General features: G+C 48.7%; 1 protein-coding gene across 1 annotated transcript; it reads left to right on the forward strand.

Annotated features, from left to right (window-relative positions):
• Positions 1-1102: 1102 nt before the first annotated feature.
• On the forward strand, positions 1103-15800 carry AMACR (alpha-methylacyl-CoA racemase). Its single transcript, XM_079792533.1, has 5 exons — positions 1103-1392; positions 3877-4020; positions 4977-5137; positions 12022-12208; positions 15075-15800. The coding sequence occupies exons 1-5, from the start codon at positions 1146-1148 to the stop codon at positions 15482-15484; spliced, it is 1149 nt and encodes a 382-aa protein (XP_079648659.1). The 5' UTR covers positions 1103-1145; the 3' UTR covers positions 15485-15800.
• Positions 15801-21132: the final 5332 nt, after the last annotated feature.

A 21132-nucleotide genomic window follows, 5' to 3' on the forward strand; every position in this document is an offset into this window, starting at 1 on the left:
ATGGTGCCAAATTTGGCCTCCACTTTAATCACCTGCCTCAGCATACATGAACCCCTATTTATGAAAGGACGAGGGCAGGTTGATTGTGCTGGCACCCACTTCTGGCTCCATTAAAATTCCAGAACAGTCCAATGACCATGCCACCTACACACAGGCCATACAGAGATGAGAGAAGAAGATCTGTAAAAGCCGTAGGGCTATTTGCGATGACTTATTTTATTGTACTTTAAAAAGAAAAAAAAAGGTTGTGCGTTAAAATGAAAAACTCGGATGTCATTATCCGTAGAAATGGCAGGTGACAAATCCAAAATATTTTTAGACCTTTCTCATTTGGCCCTTCTGATGTCCTTCTGATATTACACTTTATACATATTCCGTAGTGTAGTTTGAACTTTTTTTTTTTTGAAAGGCATGTCATCCACAGTTGATAACTCAAAATCGAGCCCATCTAGAAGGGATCTCAAGCCGTGTGTGGATTCAGTCATCCGTGGCTAAGAAGCTCGGGCGGTGAAGGAGACAATATGCAGGCCACAGGTGGAAATAGCATCCTTTTTGTTGTTGTTGATGATGATCCTCACCCAAGGATATTTTTCCATTGGTTTTTAGGGAGGGGGAGAGACAGAGAGAGAGAGGAACATCGAGGCGAGAGACACGTGGATTGGTTGCCTCCTGCACACGCTGACCAGGGCGGGGGATTGAGCCTGCAAACTAGGTACCCGCCCTTGATCTGAACTGAACCTCGTCCAAGGGCGGAGCTACAACCACTGAGCAAAACCTGCTAGAGCTGCTTTTTTTTTTTTTTTTTTAATTTATAGCATCGTTCTTAAATAGTCATTCACTTTTTATTTCTCCAGGAACAGGCAGATATAGGGGCTCGAGTGGCACAGCGGCTGGATCAGGAAGATGAGAGTAAAAGCGTCCTAAGAGGACAGGGACAGGCCAGAGGCCTCTCAAGGTCAAGCCTGGGGGTCATTTAGGACGTGGCTGCTGGACGAAATAGACCGAGGCTCCGTGGACGCCCCGCCCATCACCCCGGGAGGCGGGGCCGGGGCGCGCGCATGCGCAGGAGGCGGCGGCGCCCTCGGGGGGGTGGGGGGGGGGCCCGGGCCGGTGCTCTCCGCCTTCCCGCAGGAGCGCGGGCGGTCATGGCGCTGCGCGGCGTCTCGGTGGTGGAGCTGGCGGGCCTGGCGCCCGGCCCGTTCTGCGGGATGGTCCTGGCGGACTTCGGGGCGCAGGTGGTGCGTGTGGACCGGCCGGGCGCCCCGGGCGACGTGAGCCGCCTGTCGCGGGGCAAGCGCTCGCTGGCCGTGGACCTGAAGCGGCGGCGCGGGGCGGCCGTGGTGCGGCGCCTGTGCGCCCGCGCGGACGTGCTGCTGGAGCCCTTCCGCCACGGTGAGCCGCCCGCGGGCGCCGGCCGGGCCGGGCCGAGCGGGGGAGCCTGCGCCCCCCCGCGCCTGCGCCCCCCCGCGCCTGCGCCCCCCCGCGCCTGCGGCCCCCCGCGCCTGCGGCCCCCCGCGCCTGCGCCCCCCGCGCCTGCGCCCCCCCCCCGCGCCTGCGGCCCCCCCCCCGCGCCTGCGGCCCCCCCCGCGCCTGCGGCCCCCCGCGCCTGCGCCCCCCCCCGCGCCTGCGCCCCCCCCCCGCGCCTGCGCCCCCCCCCGCGCCTCGGCCGGGTGGCCGCGGGACCCCTCCGGCTCAGCCTCTCTGCACCTCCCTGTTGCCTGGAGGTCCTTGATCACTGGCCCTGGGAACCTCCTCCCGGCTTTGAACCCGAGGTCCTGCCGGTGCCCGCGTTCTCCTTACACCCAGTTTCCCTTCCGAGCCCCCCGGGTGTGTCTGCCTCTTAAGTACCCTAATCTAACGGAAGGCACAGGCCGCTACCGGGAAAGCGGCGTGACGGCACAGAGCCATCGGCCTGCATTTCGGGGAGAGGGGTGGGGGTGGTGTCCCCTCCAAAGCCACCCCCTGACCCAGGCGGACACCCCCTGCCTCCAGGGCAGGTGTTCCCAGGTGCCAGCGCCAGCTCAAGTTCACGCGCACTGCTCCCCGGAGCCACCTGCTCCAGCCCCGTTAGTTTCAGGGTTCGCAGGCAGGTGATGCCCAATCTCTGACGGCACACCCCTCTTTCCGAGCCTGGACTGCGGGGATACACAGGCGTGTATAGAGGCACCGCCGCCCCCACAAACCCCAAGCCCAGCCCATCGTCTTCCCTCCTGCCCTGGCATCTCCTGCGTTCTCTATCTCAGTGCATGCAGCCATGTCCGCCCAGCTGCCTTCACCGGAACCTGAGCTTCACCCGTGACTCCAGCTCTCCCTTTCAGTCCCCCCGTTTTCAGTGGAAGGAAGCCAGCCGCTCGCCCTCCGGGATGCTTTCTGTCCGCCCCTGCTGCCGCCTGCCTGGGGCGCTGTGGCCACAACCTCCGGCAGGTGCTCCTTGGGTCTGCAGCACAGGGACCCGTTCTAAGCCCGCACTCAGAGCAGTCCGGCTCCAGGACAGACCCAAAGCTTCGCCTGGTGTAGAGCAGGAAGTCGGTCAATGTTTAGTGAATGGATTGGAGGTCTGTGAGGCGCCAGGCGTGTTTAGATGGCAGTGGTCGGCAAACTCTTTAGTCAACAGAGCCAAATATCAACAGTACAACGACTGAAATTTCTTCTGAGAGCCAAATTTTTTAAACTTAAACTTCTTCTAACGCCACTTCTTCAAAATAGACTCGCCCAGGCCGTGGTATTTTGTGGAAGAGCCACACTCAAGGGGCCAAAGAGCCGCATGTGGCTCGCGAGCCGCGGTTTGCCGACCACTGCGTTAACGCATCTCCCCTCACAGCCAGCTTGGAGGATAGTATAATTGGGGTTATATCACAATTTATAATGCCCAGTCTGAAGGTGAAGGAAGCTCAAACTGGTTAATTTGTCCAGGGTCTGGCAACTAGGAGGGAAATAGAGCCGTGAACACAGAAGTGGCTGCCAGGTGAGGGACTGTGCCAGGTGAGGTGTTTATCTAGGTCAGGACCAGAGTTCTTTTGTGATTTATCAGAGTCTTAGGCAAACCATGGCAGGAGTGTATTACGCAACTTTTTATTACTTTTAATTCCAGGAGACTTTAGGTGCCAGTTACCTGAATCTGGTGCAGTAGATGTTGTACTTGCTGATAACAGGAGCGCTTGGGTGCTCTTGTAGCTCGCCTTGCTTTCCACGGACAGTCACTGAGCCTTTCTGTGAAGGTGTGGGTGCCAGGCGCGTTGGAGGCCTGGCGCGGAATCAGGCAGGAATCCTGCTCCAGAGCTTCTGGGCTGAGAGGGAAGGTGGCATATGTACGTGCCTAAGTACACCCCGAGGTCGCAGGGGGCAGGCACCGATGCTGGCATCGGACAAGGAAAGGTCCTAAGAGGAATAGCAGTGCTCAAAAGTGAGTTTGGGGCCACACAAAGACCCAGGGTGACTGTTCCAGGAGGGCAAACGGTTTCTCATAAGCTGCCAAGGAGAGGGTTTGAAGTGCTCGCTGTAGGGACTGAAGAGGCTTGGATAGGCCCGAAGGGAAATAAGGAGGTGCTGGAAGGAGACAGCGTTCTGGGGCAGAAGCCACACATTCCCGAAGTGGTGTCTTCACTGTGGGTTCCAAACTCCTGGTTGCTATGTAGTAGTTGGGAAATGCTGATGCGGTCTGATTCTGACGCCGCTCTCCTCCACCTTCACTGAGAAGCATTGCCCGAGTCACCATGTTAGACTGGTACGGACACTTGCAGGTAATGCCGTGTTGGGTTTAACAACAAATGTTGTTAGTATTCCTTGCAAGGGTGCGGCTTATGTTTGCCACAGAAAAGGGAGTACACCCATCCTCAATCCATGCGCCCTTAACAAAAAAGTTGCTTTTCTCGCAAGGTGTCATGGAAAAACTCCAGCTGGGCCCCGAGGTCCTGCAGAAGGAGAACCCCAGGCTCATCTACGCCCGGCTGAGCGGGTTTGGCCAGTCAGGAAGGTTCGCCACGGTAGCAGGCCATGACATCAACTACTTGGCTCTGTCAGGTATGCTGGAAAACATGACGTCTCTGCACTTTTCATTTTGTTTCCAGTCAGGTTCTAACGTCACCCTGATTCATGAAAAGGAATCCTTAACGGTGAACGTTTAAATCAATCAGGACAGAATGGTGGTCCCAAAAGGGCTGGCTTGTCTTGGAACAGTCCCTCTCAACCCTGTCCTCAGTCTTCACACATGTGATGGGTGACATGCTCTCAGAAGTAGCATTCTTGCTACATGCGTGGAGTCACTTCTCAGGCAAGCCCCTGCCAGGGAGTCAGGGACTGGGTGGTGATAGGGATGGTTGCTCTGTCGTTAGGAAATGCTGATGCGGTTTGATTCTGACACCCCTCTTCCTCCACCTTCACTGAGAAGCATTGCCTGCGTCACCATTTTCGATTTTTATAGATACTTAGATAACTGTTGTTTTTCAAGTCATAGTACCACTTTATTCGAAATGTTACCTGTGAGAGCGTGTCTTAGAATGGCCTGATTCTAGAACTTAAGGATTGTGGGTTGTTGAGTAAATTGTCTCAAAATCTGTGAGTACACATTTAAAGGTTGAGGAAAGAGTGAGTACAGAATTGGCTTTTCAAATCTAGTTCATCCCTTCTCTTTTTCTTGTGTTTGATTATTGCATCTTTTTCTAATAAGAATGGAAGTGCATTATACTCTTGTTAAGTCATAAACTAAATCGATAACAATCTTTTTTTTTCTTCTGGAATCATTTTTCTCATTTTACTCAGTAATTAAAAAACTTACAAATAAAATTCTGAAAATGTTCGGTGGAATAAAGTTTTAGAGGAGAAAAAAACAAAACGAGGAACCTGGTTGGAGGGAAAGTCTGTTTATTAGTAGGCTGGATATGTTTAGAATTGGAAAAGCATTATGTACTAGTTTCCACGTATGTCAGCAACTAGAGAGACTGTTATTCCTCTGTCTCCATGTCCGATTGTTTTGGTAGGTGTCCTGTCAAGACTCGGCAGCAGTGGTGAGAACCCCTCTGCTCCCCTGAACCTCCTGGCTGACTTTGGTGGTGGTGGCCTCATGTGCGCCCTGGGCATCGTGATGGCTCTCTTTGAACGCACGCGCTCCGGCAAAGGTCAGGTCATTGACGCCAGCATGGTAAGTGTTCACCGGGGAAATGATGGCCCTGCCAGTTGCTCCTAAGTGTGATAGATGGCTGCCTCAAATATTTTTCTGAACAAGACAAGAGATCAATGAGATTTGAAGATCGAATCCAAGTTACCAAGGACATCTTTGAAAAAAAATAGCATCATATCCTTTACACGCGTCAGAATGTCGTATCTTGATCATGTGTCTATGGAGTCCGAGTCCATCTTATACAATTTTCATGACTCACCTGATTCTTGTGTTTTATTAACTTTCCCCAAGCTGTTTCTTGTGATGAGAATATAGTTTTCAAGAAACCCTCTTTCAAAACTGGGCTGTTCCCTAGCAGAGAGATTCTTACGGATGCGAAGGTAAAATGGAGCCGACCGGACCTTCTTGCTGCACTTTGTAGGGGAGACCTCGGCATCATAATGCTTCGGTTTTGATACTGTCTTACGTTGGTCACGTGCCTTCTGCGGGTGGTAAGCTAGGCACTGTCCCTGCGCGATTTCTCCTAATGCAGTTTCGTTTGGAACACATTGTTATTTAAAGAGCGGACAACTGAAGCCTGGGAATGTGCCCGAGGCCTCACAGCTAGTTGGTAAGAGCCCAATCAGTGCCACTACATGTTTGCATCGGGACCAACCTCTAGAGGGAGGATGGGGGATGGACTTGGAGGCAGAGAGACGGTTCCTGGGTTATTGCCAAGAGATGAGAGCAAGTACTACGTAGTTAGTGGTAGAATGGGTGTGGATTGAAGGGATATCTGAGATGTGAATAGCTGGGATTTGGCAGTGCACAGGCAGTGAGGGGAGAGGGAGGATCGAGGATGGCTCCCTTATTTCTGGCGTGGGTGACCTGGTGGATGTGTCACTGGCCCCCTGGGGGAGGGTTACTGAAGGAAGAGGCAGAGTGAGCAGTGGTCAAGGGCGCAGACTCTGATGGCTGACTTCCTCCATCCTGGTGCTGCCATTGCCTAGCTCTGTGATCTTGGGTAAGTGACTTAACCTCCCAGTGCCTCTGCTCTTTGTAATAATGGTACCTGCCACATAGCAGTGAGAGAATTAAATGAGTAGCGTGTGCAGTGAGTAAACAGCGGCTGGCACTCTGGAAGAATTTGTTGTTGTTATTAAAAAAGGGAATTTGGTTTTGGTGATCCCAGGTTTGAAGTGCCTGGAGATATCCAGATGCATACTTGAAGTTAGAAACAGGTTCCAGTCATTCGGGAGCACGCGAGACTGGTCTGCTAGGGAAGGGGGCAGAGCGATAGCCAGTGCGAAGTGGGGGGACCAGAGGGAGTGTTGTCATGGAAACAAAGGAAAGAGAAAGCTCCAAGAAAAAGGAATGGCCAGGGGCCATATTTGGTGGTAATCTCAAGCGCTTAAAACAGAAGAATCTTATACAGGAAACTGGATTTGTCATTGGTGACCTTGTGAAAGCTGTTTCCTACCAGAATCCTCATCTCTGGAGCCTTTGCCATACTTTCTTCTCCTCTCAGGCTCATCGCTTGCAGCTCTGTCACTGCTTCTGTGCCTTGTGATCCTGCCCCTTTGTGCCCATTGACCTTCTGTCTCAGCTCCTCGCCCAGTCCCAGCATGCACTAGGAGCAGCAGTAGTGCCAGGCTCACTTTCTACAAGGCAAGCGCCAGGCTAGGCGCTTTCTGTGTGCCTGCCCTCCTCAGATGCCCACAGCTCCTGGAGGAGGTGTGCTCCTCTCATCTGGCATTGGAAGAGCTTCAGACCAGGAGAGGGTGACTGGAAAGAAGCTCAAGGGTCAGAAGCACTCAGGCAGTTTGACAGGGAAGCCCTTGCTTTGCGTTATTGCCCTCTGCTGCCCTCTACTGGTCCGTGTGCCCAAAAGGACTGAACTAAGGGTAAACATGAGCCTTGGGAGTTTTAAGGAGAATTTTAGGCTAAGTACTTATTTCGTAATAATTTAAATAATTTATTAATGACATTTAATTGCTTATTTACTAGTATGTAAATGTGTGTGTGTGTGTGTGTGTGTGTGTGTGTGTGTGTGTATAGAGGCCAGGTGCATGAAATTTGTGCACTAGGGGGGAGGTGTCCCTCAGCCCAGCCTGCACACTCTCCAATCTGGGACATCCCTCTAATAATCCAGGACTGCTGGCTCCTAACCGCTCACCTGCCTGCCTGCCTGATTGCCCCTAACTGCTGCTGCCTGCCAGCCTGATCACCCGCTAACTGCTCCCCTGCCGGCCTGATTAACACCTAACTGCTCCCCTGCTGCCCAATTGCCCCCAATTCCCCTCCCCTGCTGGCCCTGTCACCCCTAACTGCCCTCCCCTGCTGGCCTGATCTCGCCCCCAACTGCTCTCCCCTGCCGACCTGATCTCACCCCCAATTGCCCTCCCCTACTGGCCTGGTCCCCCCCAACTGCCCTCCCCTGCCGACCTGATGGCCCCCAACTGCCCTCCCCTGCACGCCTATTCCCCACCAACTGCCCTCCCCTGCCAGCCTGATCTCGCCCCCAACTGCCCTCCTCTGCCAGCCATTTGGTTCTGATTGGTCAGTTTCTATGCTAGTCAGCGTCAAAAGCTCTGCCTCCTAGGCAGCCATTGGCTCCTCACAGTTGACCCAGATTTGGTTCTGATTGGTCGGTTTCTATGCCAGTCAGCATCTCCGGGCCTGATCTTAGAGGTGGGACTGATCAGCCGCCCCAGGCTGCTGGCAAGCGGGCTGAACTGCTGACCTCTGGGAGAGAGAGAGAGAGACTTGGCTGCTGGCGAGGGAGAGAGAAGTAGGGTCTGATCACCCTGCTTCTCTATCCGGACCTTGCCAGCAGCAGCTGCCGCTGCTGATCAGCCCTGCCTCTCTCTCTCTCTCTCTCTCTCTCTCTCTCTCTCTCTCTCCTAGAGGTCAGCAGTTCAGCCCACTCGCCTGCTGGGCACGCAGCCTGGCAAACAGTCAAGCCTCCCAGTCATTGTGGATGTGACAGACCCAGGGTTCTTATATATTAGGTTATGTGTATATAATTGTGTTTATCATTATATGTGGGATATCTAAGATATGTGTAACACAGATTCAAAAAATTGCACTGCCACAGGCTCCTTATACAAACTCCACTATTTGGTGATGTCAAGTATCAGCCATAAATTCAGGTGCACATGAGGTTTCGGGTTAAAAAGGAAAACTGGAATGCATCCAAAGTGATAATTTGCATTTGTTTCACAGCTAGTAACTGAGAGACATTCCATGCTAACAGCTAGAATTGGCCCTTCTGTGGGTAGCTCAGCTCACAGCTGGAATTGGCTCCCTGTTGGTACCCTCAGCTCACAGCTGGAATTGGCCCCCTGTTGGTACCCTGAGCTCACAGCTGGAATTGGCCCCCTGTTGGTACCCTCAGCTCACAGCTGGAATTGGCTCCCTGTTGGTACCCTCAGCTCACAGCTGGAATTGTCCCCCTGTTGGTACCCTGAGCTCTCAGCCGGAATTGGTCCCCTGTTGGTACCCTGAGCTCTCAGCCGGAATTGGTCCCCTGTTGGTACCCTGAGCTCACAGCTGGAATTGGTCCCTCTGTTGGTACCCTCAGCTCACAGCTGGAATTGGCTCCCTGTTGGTACCCTGAGCTCACAGCTGGAATTGGCCCCCTGTTGGTACCCTCAGCTCTCAGCTGGGATTGGTCCCTCTGTTGGTACCCTGAGCTCTCAGCTGGGATTGGTCCCTCTGTTGGTACCCTGAGCTCTCAGCTGGAATTGGTCCCTCTGTTGGTACCCTGAGCTCTCAGCTGGGATTGGTCCCTCTGTTGGTACCCTGAGCTCTCAGCTGGGATTGGTCCCTCTGTTGGTACCCTCACCTCACAGCTGGAATTGGCCCCCTGCTGGTACCCTGAGCTCACAGCTGGAATTAGCCCCCTGTTGGTACCCTCAGCTCACAGCTGGAATTGTCCCCCTGTTGGTACCCTGAGCTCTCAGCCGGAATTGGTCCCCTGTTGGTACCCTGAGCTCTCAGCCGGAATTGGTCCCCTGTTGGTACCCTGAGCTCTCAGCTGGAATTGGTCCTTCTGTTGGTACCCTGAGCTCTCAGCTGGGATTGGTCCCTCTGTTGGTACCCTCACCTCACAGCTGGAATTGGCCCCCTGTTGGTACCCTCAGCTCACAGCTGGAATTGGCCCCCTGTTGGTACCCTCAGCTCACAGCTGGAATTGGTTCCCCTGTTGGCACCCTGAGAGGAGGACTCTTTGATGGCTTTCTTCTGGGCAGCTGGAACCATCGGGGTTGTAAGCCACAAGGATAGGGAAGTGGTCTTCTCTAAATAGTGCCGTGCATGAAGCCTGTGGTAGTCATAGCTGAGCACGTGAACCCATTCCTTCTCCTTCAGGACTCGGTGGGAAGTTGGCATTTCTAAACTAGTTTGCCTGGACTCAGAAAACCCATATATGTGCCACCCACATTATCGTTAACAGGCATACCTGGGAGATACTGCAGGTTTAGTTCCAGACCACTGCAATAAAGTGAATATTAAAATTGAGTCACACGAATTTTTGGTTTCCCAGTGCATATAAAAGTTATGTGTACACTATACTGTAATCTATTAAGTGTGTAATAACATCATGTCTAAAAAACAATGTACATACCTTAACTTTTTAAAAATATTTTTTATTGATTTCAGAGAGGAAGGGAAAGGAAAAGAGAGATAGAAACATCAATGATGAGAGGGAATCATTGATTTCCTGCCTCCTGCATGCCCCCCACTGGGGATCTAGCCCACAACCCAGGCATGTGCCCTTGACCAGAATTGAACCCAGGACCCTTCAGTCTGCAGGTCGATGCTCTATCCACTGAGCCAAACCAGCTAGGGCCATACCTTAACTTTTTAATTAAAAAACACTTCATTGCTAAAAATGCTAACCATCATCTAAGCTTGTTGGGAAAATGGTAACAGTAGATTTGCCCAACTCTGGGTTGCCACAAACCTTCAATTTATAAAAACTGCAATACCTAGAATATACAATGGAGCCAAGACAGCCTCTTCAATAAACAGTGCTGAGAAATTTGGTCAGATACATGCAAAAAAATGAAACTAGACCACCAACTTACACCATACACAAAAATAAACTCAAAATGGATAAAGGACTTAAACGTAAGATGGGAAACCATAAAAATCTTAGAGGAATCCACAGGCAGCAAAATCTCAGACACGTGCCGAAGCAATATCTTTACCGATACCACTCCTAGGGCAATGGAAACTAAAGAGAAAATAAACAAATGGGACTACATCAAAATAAAAAGCTTCTGCACAGCGAAAGAAACCATCAACAAAACAACAAGAAAGCCCACTGCATGGGAGCACATATTTGCCAATGTTATCACCGATAAGGGTTTAATCTCCAACATTTACAGGGAACTCATACAGCTTAACAAAAGGAAGATAAATGATCCGATCAAAAAATGGGCAACGGACCTAAATAGATACTTTTCAAAAGAGGACATAAGGAAGGCCAAGAGACATGAAAACATGCTCAAAGTCACTAATCATCTGAGAGATGCAAATCAAAATGACAATATGGTACCATCTCACACCTGTCAGAATGGCTATCATCAACAATCAACAAACAACAAATGCTGGCGAGGATGCGGAGAAAAAGGAACCCTCATGCACTGCTGGTGGGAATGCAGACTGGTGCAGCCACTGTGGAGAACAGTATGGAGTTTCCTCAAAAAACTAAAAATGGAGCTCCCATTTGACCCAGTGATCCCACTTCTAGGAATATATCCTAAAAAACCTGAAATACCAATCAGAAAGAACATATGCACTCTTATGTTCATAGCAGCACAATTTACAAATAGCTAAGATTTGGAAACAGCCTAAGTGCCCATCAGCAGATGAGTGGATTAAAAAACTGTTGTACATCTACACAATGGAAAACTATGTTGCAGTAAAAAAGAAGGCATTCTTACCATTTGCAACAGCATGGGTGGAACTGGAGAGCTTTATGCTAAGTGAAATAAGCCAGTCAGAGAAAGATAAATATCACATGATCACACTCCTTTGTGGAATATAATGAACAACATAAACTGATGAACAAAAACAGATCCAGAGACAGAGAAGCATCGATCAGACCGTCAAACCTCAGAGGGAAGGTAGCAGAGGGTGGGGGTAAGGGGGAGAGATCAACCAAAGGACTTGTATGCATGCATATGGGCCTAACCAATGGACACAGACACCAGGGGGGTGAGGGCATGGGGGGGGGAGCATTGGGGGGGGGTTAGGACACATATGCAATACCTTAATAAATAAAAATAAATAAATAAATAAATAAATAAAACCTACAATACTTTCAAGGTGCAATACAATGAGGTGTGCCTATATTTTGAGACTTTCTAGTGATCATTGAATCTAAGATATTGTAAAACATAAGTACATTTTTCTTGGGCTTGGAGTCAAACTAGAATAAGCTAAATTTTACTTAATGTGATTCACCTTTAGAATGAGATATGTTTTATATATCTGTGTGTATGTGTTTATAAATACTGAGATCAGAAAATGGACTTTAAAAAGCCTTTGTGCTTTCTTTTAGCTTCCTATCCTGATAGTTTTAACATATACAAAAAAAGTAGAGAGAATATACTGTAAATGAACTTCTATGTATCCTCACTTAACTTAAAAAATTATCCATATCCTGCCAGTCTTATTTGAAAGGGAGAACAAAGTAATAGCTTCTAGTTTTCTGAACAGTATTTTCTGAATTGAATAGTGTAGAAACCCATTCTACCATAACTTAAATACCAAGGAAGTTGTATAATTAGATATAACCTTGTTGTACTCTTAAGGTAAACATTTTTGCACAACTATTAAAGAAAAACCTAAGTAGAAAGTAGTCGTGCTTTACAGTTTATTTATCTGGATTGGTATTGTATTCTGTTTCTTTAAAGGTGGAAGGCACAGCATATCTAAGTTCTTTTCTGTGGAAAACTAAAAGCCTGGGGCTGTGGGAACAGCCTCGAGGGGAGAACCTATTAGATGGTGGCGCACCTTTCTACACAACGTACAGGACGGCCGACGGGGAGTTCATGGCTGTTGGCGCGTTAGAACCCCAGTTCTATAAGCTGCTGGTCAAAGGTGGGTAACTGTCGTGTGCCTCCCGCCCCTCTCCTGTGGCTGCGCTTCAGCCGCTCTTTCAGGGCCTTTTGAAATTCATGATGTCTGTCACTACATACCCTCTTTATAATTAACCCAGTTACAGCCATCATTCTCCGTGGGGTATTTCCCCCATCTTTTAAATTGACAGGTAATTTTATTCTGTATAATAAAGAGGTGATATGCAAATTGACCGTCACTCCAACACACAAGATGGCCACCCCCATGTGGACACAAGATGGCCGCCACAAGATAGCCAGCAGGGGAGGGCAGTTGTGGGCGATCAGGCCAGCAGGGGAGGGCAGTTGGGAGGGACCAGGTCTGCAAGGGAGGGCAGTTGGGGACTATCAGGCCTGCAGGGGAGAGCAGTTAGGGGTGACCGGGCTGGCAGAGAAGGGCAGTTGGGGGCGACCAGGCCTGCAGGGGAGGACAGCTGTGGGGGACCCAGGCCTGCAGGGGAGGGCAGTTGGTGGGGACCAGGCCTGCAGGAGTGGGCAGTTGGGGGGGACCAGGCCTGCAGGGGAGGACACTTGGGAGGGACCACACCTACAGGGGAGGGCAGTTGTGGGGGACCAGGCCTGCAGGGGAGGGCAGTTGGGAGCAACCAGGCCGGCAGGACAGGGCAGTTAGGAGCAACCAGGCCAGCAGGGGAGGGCAGTTAGGGGTGACCAGGCTGGCAGGGGAGGGCAGTTAGGGGCAATCGGGCTCACAGGGGAAGGCAGTTAGGGGTGACCAGACCAGCAGGGGAGGGCAGTTGGGGGCAACCAGGCCTACAGGGGAGGGCAGTTGGGGGCGACCAGGCCTGTGGGGGAGGGCAGTTGGGGAGACCAGGCAGATAAGGGAAGGCATTTAGGAGTGACCAGGCTGGCAGGGGAGGGCAGTTAGGGGCAATCAGGCCGACAGGGGAGCAGTTAGGCGTCGATCAGGCTGGCAGGGGAGTAGTTAGGGAGTGATCAGGCTAGCAGGCAGAAGCAGTTAGGGGCAATCAGGCAGGCAAGCAGGCGAGCGGTTGGGAGCCAACAGTCCTGGATTGTGAGAGGGATGTCTGACTGCCCGTTTAGGCCCAATCCCGGGCTGTTGGACATCCCTTGAGGTGTCCCAGATTGGAGAGGGTGCTGGCTGGGCTGAGGGACACACACACCCCTGTGCACGAATTTTGTGCACCGGGCCTCTAGTGATGTGCTACTCAGAGTTATGTGTATATAGCTGCAATGATTGTTTTTGCCAGCATCAGAGAGCAATTTATGATCAACTACATTAACTTCACCAACTTAAATATAGTTGAAAAACTGTAGAACAGTTTTTAAGCATTACAGAATTTTTAAAGTAAGAAGTAAAAAAATTCTTTCTTGTCTTTCCACTTGGGGTTAGTTTGGGATGTGGCCTTCCAGTCCTTTTTTTTGTGTGTACATACAAACAAAACTTTTATTTTATTTTCAATTTATAATTTACATTAATATATGCAATTATATAAAATCATAATTAATAGCTGTTTCCTTTTATTCAACAACTAGAGGCCCAATGCACAAAATTCATGCAAGAGTGGGCCTTCCTTCCCCTGGCTGCTGGCACCGGCTTCCCTCTGGCACGTGGGACCTGGGCTGCCCTCGCAGCCTTGGCTTCATCTGGAAGGTCGTCCGGAAGGACATCTGGTCTAATTAGCATATTATACTTTTATTATTATAGATACAACAAAGTCATCATTTCTTGTCAGTATGAAAGATATTCATTCTGCATTTTCAGAGCAGCTTACAGTTAGTTGTTCTTCAGCATGGGAGAGAAGGAAAGAGTTATGAAAATGAGAATTACTTTATTAACTTGGCTAAATTTACACAAAATATGCATAAGAAGAAGGGGCTTTTATTATTATTTCTCCCTTAAACTTCCACACTAAAAAACCCTCTTTTGTGAGGGAATAAGTGACATTTACACCAAACCCTAGTCAGGTGGCCCTTTTGGGTATAATTTAATCAGCACCGGAGTCCTGCGGGGGTAGGAGCTTGTCAATGAAGGAAGCATGAGCCCGAGGAGCCATCCTTCCTGTAACTCCGCAGCAAGTGCCTTCATCCTTTCTGCCTGCGCAGGGGCGGGCCCTCCAAGGCCCTTTATGCTCAAGAGCAAAGTCTGCGTGCCCCACCGGTGACTGGACGGCCGATAACCTTCTGTCCTGTTTGTGTAGGAACAGTGCAATGAGTCTTGGAGACTTTACAACTTTTTGGTTCCTCGTTCACAGTGTCTTTAAGGGGGTAATGAGTCAAATATCACTGTTCTCCCAGAACTCTCTCATTTGATTAAATACAGAGAAATGAATACTGTTCATAAAATTGCAATCATTTATTGTTAGGCCTCTTCCTTGAAAACTGAGGTAGACAGGTGCAAATTGTTTAAATTTTAGCTTCTGTGGGGTTGGGAGCATTATGTACATTATGAGGTTACTTCAGTTCAATCTGACAGATAATAACATCATGAGGAAATTCCTTGAAAACCCATTCAGAGGGAAAAATAAATTTTTAAAACTAGACTGTTTTTTTTTTAAAATATTTTTTTATTGTTGATACGCACTCCCCCCCCCCCCCTTTTACCTCCCTATACTGCTTTTGATGAAGTGTAAATAATAAAACCTGGCATGGCAAGTCTGTTTTGAATCCTGCCACCCCTACTACCTCTGCCCTCTCCAGCCTTGGGCTCCAACTGCAAGTGGAGTTTGAAGTTCTTCTCTTGGCCCATTTGAGAAGCCCTTATAGAACATCCTGTTTGGGACAGTAAGCTTAAAACTCTTTTTTGTTTTTTTTTTATAATTGTTCCACCCAAAACATAATAATTTATGAAATTGTGTTTTCCCTCTCAGGTCTTGGGCTAGAATCCGATAACCTTCCCAATCAGATGAGCATGGCTGACTGGCCAGAGATGAAGAAGAAGTTTGCAGCTGTATTTGCCAAGAAGACAAAGGCAGAGTGGTGCCGGGTCTTCGATGGCACAGATGCGTGCGTGACTCCGGTTCTGACTCTCGAAGAGGTTGCCCATCATGCGCATAACAAGGAACGGGGCTCATTTGTCACTGATGGGGAGCAGGGTGTGAGTCCCCGCCCGGCACCTCTGCTGTCCAACACCCCAGCTCTCCCTTCTTTGGAAAGGGACCCATTGATAGGAGAACACACTGAAGAGGTCCTTAAAGAGTTTGGGTTCAGCCAGGAAGAGATCGATCAGCTTTACTCAGATAAAGTTATTGAAGGTAATAAGCTGAGAGCTAGTCTCTAACGTCCCTCAGCGCAGTGAATCTGAATATCGCATGTATAGAATGACGCATACAGATGTGCACCGGGCCTCTAGTGATGTGCTACTAGAGGACAGGATGGCAGCCTTCCAGCTATTCTGATTAAGAAACAGTAATGATCCGTTCTGAAAATGGTTAACATCAAGTGGCTTTTGATTTAGGAATGTTTTTAATTTACCTATACTAAATTGTGGCAATCTTTCTGCCTTGATAGATTATATTTGTTGATATTAAAACACTTAAATATTTATAATATACTTTAAATGAATTAATATAATTTTTTAATTAAATAAAGCTATTTTGCCCTAAACTTGACTTGTGAGCTTTTAAGTCTGAAAAACTTTCAAGAAAGTCCTATGAAGTAGCACTTAAATAGCATATTGTGACTCATTGAAATATTTTTGATTCTACTGTTTACCAAAACGAATGTCCTTAAATAGAAAAGTCTGATCCTTTTAATTTGATAAGGAAATTATTCAGCCAGTCTTGAAAATTCCTTCAGATCACGCCCCCCCCCCCCCCCCCCGCCTCTAGACCACCCTCCTGAGAGCCTGATCCCCCCGTGTGGCTGCCTGTTAGCATCAGCCAAACATGTCTCTGACTCAGCAAATGGCACTGTCATCCATCTGATAGGCCTCGCAGACTTCCTCCTTGTACCAGTTTCTGGTTTCCAGTCCCGTCACGCCTCCCTCTGCCCCTGTAGGTCCCGGCTGACCCCTCACTTCACGTAGGCCACTGCCCAGATGTCACTTGGCAGGAGTCCTTTCCGGACACCTGTCTAAAGTCACAGCCATGCTATCACTCGCCGGCCCCTCGCCAGTTTTTTTTTTTTTTAATATATTTTATTGATTTTTTACAGAGAGGAAAGGAAGGGAGAGAGATAGAGAGTTAGAAACATCAATGAGAGAGAAACATTGATCAGCTGCCTCCTGCACACCCCCTACTGGGGATGTGCCCGCAACCAAGGTACATGCCCTTGACCGGAATCGAACCTGGGACCTTTCAGTCCGCAGGCCGACGCTCTATCCACTGGGCCAAACTGGTTTCGGCCCCCTCGCCAGTTTTATTTTTCTTCACAACACACATCACGACTAACCCCAGCCCTCACTCCCTCTGAACCACCGCATGCTAGACTGGAAGCTTTATACAGGATTTGTCGGGTTTAGTCATGCTAAATCCCCCGTTCCTAGGACAGTGCCCAGCCCACGGTGAACACAGGGAATATTGATTAAAGGAATGAAAGTCAGAAGGGATGTGCAGTCAGTCCCACCTCCACAGCCCTCGTGCCCGTCCTCCCGCCCATTCCTTACTCATCCACGCCCCGTCACCTCCTCCCTGGACGGCTGCTCAGCTTCCCTATTCACTCTGACTTCCGGTGTCATTGCCTCCATTTATTTCCATTGTGGTTTTCACACCAGACTGGTCTTCTCAGTCCTGTAAAAGTCTTCAGTGTTCCTCCTTGTTCTTATGGGATAAAATACTAACTCATTTATATAGCATATCAACCCTTTACTTGTCATAAGACTTCTATCTCGTTATCCAGTCCCATCCATACCCCTCCCCTCCCCAGCACTTTATATTGGACTGCCTCATGTTTCTAAATGTGCTTCATTCCTTTCCATCGCTGCACCATTTTCTAGGACTAACAATGCTCCTGCTCCCTTTTGCTCCAGCACGATGGCCTAGCAAACTCAGACCTGGCTCAGACACAGTCTTCCTAGTGCAGCTTCCTTCATTTCTCAACCCTAGGGTGGTTTTGTACAGTGGTTATGAACTTTGGAGCAGAAAGGCCTTGGGTTCGAATCTCACTCTATCATTGTGATGTCTGAGACGATGACTTGGCCATTCCTGGAACATCCTAGGTGCTAGGTGTTAGCTCCTAGTCTTAGGACCTCTTGCTACATTCCCATTATACTTTGTACATATCTCCAAAGATAGTCATTGTTTTTAGTGTTGTTTACATAGCTCTTCTCTAGGCCTCGAACTCCTAGCACACAAAGGAATCAGATGGAGATACTGTTACAACACAGATATCTGCATCCCAGCCCTAGAGATTTGAATGCAGTGGGTCCAGGGCGGACCCAAGGATTTGCATTTTTACCGAACTTGCTTATACTGCTTCCAATTCAAAGACCACACTTTGAGTAGCACCGTTCTAATGGATAGGAACCCAGTGATTTTACCTTTTTACTGTCATACGGTGCTTAAAAATCTGTTGAATAGATTAGTGAGGAAAAGAATAAAAATAAGTTGGCAAAAACTTGTAAATAAACAGATGGGCTGACTTAGAATATTGATTTCGGTGATTGATTAACTTTGCATAAAATGTTGAATGAAAAGTTTTTTGTAGGGTGTGAACTTTTTAATGAATAAATGTATATAAATAAAGTCACTAGCTTTTGTTAGTGACCCATACTTTTCTTCTGAAGAGTATAAGACCTTGTGCAGAAAATGCTATACTTTCTCTTTTTTCTAGTTATCTTTTGGCAAAATGTAGATTTAGAAATAGGCAAGGGGGCAGGTAAGAGGATGGAAATTCTAGTGAAAGGGGGATTATATTCGTTTTGTTTTACTTAATTTGAAAAATTAAATTTATTGGGTACACTGGTTTATATTATATAAATTCAGGTGTACAAGATCATAATTTGACGTCTGTGTACTCTACTGTGTGCTCCCCACCCGAAGTCTAGTTTCCTTCCATTGCCATACATTTGATCCCCTTACCACTTCACCTTCCCCTCCCCCTTCCCCCTGGGGTAACTGTCATTCTGTTGTCTGAATCTGAGTTTGTTTTTGTTTTATTAGTTACTTTTTGTTTTATATGTCACATATGAGTGAAATCATATGGTTTTTGTCCTTTTCCATCTGACTTATTTTACTTAGCATAATTGTCTCAAGATCCATCCATGTTGTTGCAAATGGCAATATTTCCTCTTTTTTATGGCTGAGTAGTATTCCATTGTGTATATGTACCACATCTTCTTTCTCTAATCATCCCTCAATTGACACATATGTTACAGTCTGGGAGTCCTCATGGGCGGGAGGCGACTCGGCGATCAGGGGAAGGTGATGCCCCCATCACACCTCTGCTGCTGCCACTGCCGGCAGTGCAAGCTTCAGCCAGCCCTGGTTACCTGAGTCTTGGGTGCAGGACTGTTACCCTGTTTCCCTGTCTTGGCTATCCTATCAAATAAAGAGAGACTATGTTAATTGACCATCACCCCCTCACAAAGATGGCGGCGCCCACAGCCAATAAAGAGGAAATATGCTAATTGACTGCCATGCCCTCAAATATGGTGGCACCCACAGCCACAAGATGGTGGCACCCAGTCCCCTCAGCCCTGCTGGGGCGGCAGGCACGTGGCACGGCCGGGCCCACCCCTAGGCGGGTCCGGCTGCTCCACGCACCTGCCTCCAGAGTCCCCCAGTCCCCTCAGCCCCCCAGCTGCCCAGGGCCAGCCCAAGGCCCAGGCAAGCCTCGGATGTCAGCTGCCCAGCCACCCAGGGCTGCCCAAGACTCAGGTAACCAGGGCTGGCTGAAGCTTGCACTGCCGGCAGTGGCAGCAGCAGAGGTGTGATGGGGGCATCACCTTCCCCTGATCGCCGAGTCGCCTCCCGCCCATGAGGACTCCCAGACTGTAAGAGGGGGCAGGCCGGGCTGAGGGACCCCCCTCCAGTGCATGAATTTTCATGCACCTGGCCTCTACTTGTAAATAATGTTGCAGTGAACACAGGGGTATATATATCTTTACAAATAAGTGTTTTCACATTTTGGGGTAAATACTAGAAGAGGAATCACTGGGTCATATGATAGTTCTATGACTAGTTTTTGAGAGGCCTTTATACTATTTTCTACAGTGGCTGTACTAATTTATATTCCCATAAGGGGAATTATATACCTGCATACATAGGAATTACTAGTATATTCTTGAATGCATAATTCAGTATACATTTATTTCCACTCTCTTTTGATCCTACAATGTAGGAAGTGATGAGGCGCTACAAACTGTATGGTGATAATAAAAAAAACAAGTCACATGGGACAAGGTGACTGGTTGCGTCAAGGTCGCGTTGCATCAAGGTCACTGGTTGCATTGACCCCTTCTAGCCTGCCCCGCCCCTCTGCCCCGGGCCTTCACCACCCTACTGTCTGTGTCCATGGCTTATGCATATATGCATACAAGTTTTTTGATTGAGCTCTTTCCACCCCCACTCCCTCCTAACTTTCTTGGTTCACATTTCCCTTAGTGTCTCGGCTGTTTTTTCACAGTGCCCCTAGGTCAAAAGAAAGATCTAACCATTCCATTTATAATTAGGTCCCCCGAATTTAAATATGTATATTCTAACAAGTAATTAGCTGTTTGAAAAAAATAATATACGTAAGTAGAAGGAAGTCACATTTTAATTTTTATTTCATTCTTAATTACAATTAGCTACTAATGGATCATATATGCACCTGACACGACACAGCGTCATGTTCATAGAATCAAATTGGACATGGCTACTCTCATTCTCTGCAGTGCGATCTTATGTTGAAAGTGTGAACTACCTCACAAGGAGTTCATGTGGTACCTCACAGATGGGTGAGTTTCATTCCGTTTACTGTCTTCAGTTATTTAAATATCCTGAGACACCCTTGTGAATTCATCATAGTGGCCTGGGTCGCCTTGGTATACAGTTTGGGAAACACCATTTGAAGTGATTTGCCCAGGGAAACACAGCTAGGAAGAGGCAGAACCAGAACTGAAACTTGAATATTCTGACTCCTGACTCCATCTCTTCCTCTTAAACCATTTTTAGAGCCCTTCCTATGTGGTCATGTTTCACCTGCCACTCAGACTTTTCATTTGAACTCGGGTCCCAGCAAGGAAAATAAGACCCACTCCGGTCTTTAAAACAGGAAATCTGAGACAGAGAATTGCCCTGGTGACGAAAGAGCTGAGAAGCCAAGAGGACAATGAGTCAACCCAGATACGAGCAACACTGGGAAGCCGGGACCACTCCTGTGTCTGCAGGGACGAAGGTAGTGTTATCAGGTGGAAACTGGGCCCGAGCGGAGCTGCACCGCGGCCAGAGAGCTCTCAGGAAGGAGAGAGGGGAAGAGGGTGGGACTTCTTCCCTCCTCCTGCTCTGTCTTTTCACCAGTGCCTCCGCCGGCCAAGTCCGCCTCATGGCCAGGGAGCAGTGGGACCTGGGAATGTAGTTGCTTATGGTGCAGAGCATGGCGGGAAGGGCAGGAAATGGACCTGAGCAAATAGGCAGTTTGACTGGCACTACAAAGTGTAGTGTGTATGCTTCGTTCATACCTCCTTTAGCAACTATTTACTGAGAACCCACTGTGGTGTCAGGTATCTTGCCAGCAGCTGGGGATACCATAATGAGCAACATGGTCCTGATCAGAGACCGAGTAACATAGGGTAAATAGAATAAACACACGGCCATTGAATTATAAAGTGCGTTGAGTGCAATGCAGGAAACCATCACAGTGCTGACAGCTGGTGACTTAGAGGAGAGGTACAGCCTTCTGCCGTCTTAAGTCGCTTAACGGACTCTTCAGGTGTGCGTGCAGAAAACGTGGGCTCAGGAAAGAGTATTTACATCTAGAAGAAGTTTTAAAAAGATATTGTGACTT

This window comes from Cnephaeus nilssonii (assembly GCF_951640355.1).
Source record: "Cnephaeus nilssonii genome assembly, chromosome: 2".
Lineage (NCBI taxonomy): Eukaryota > Metazoa > Chordata > Mammalia > Chiroptera > Vespertilionidae > Cnephaeus > Cnephaeus nilssonii.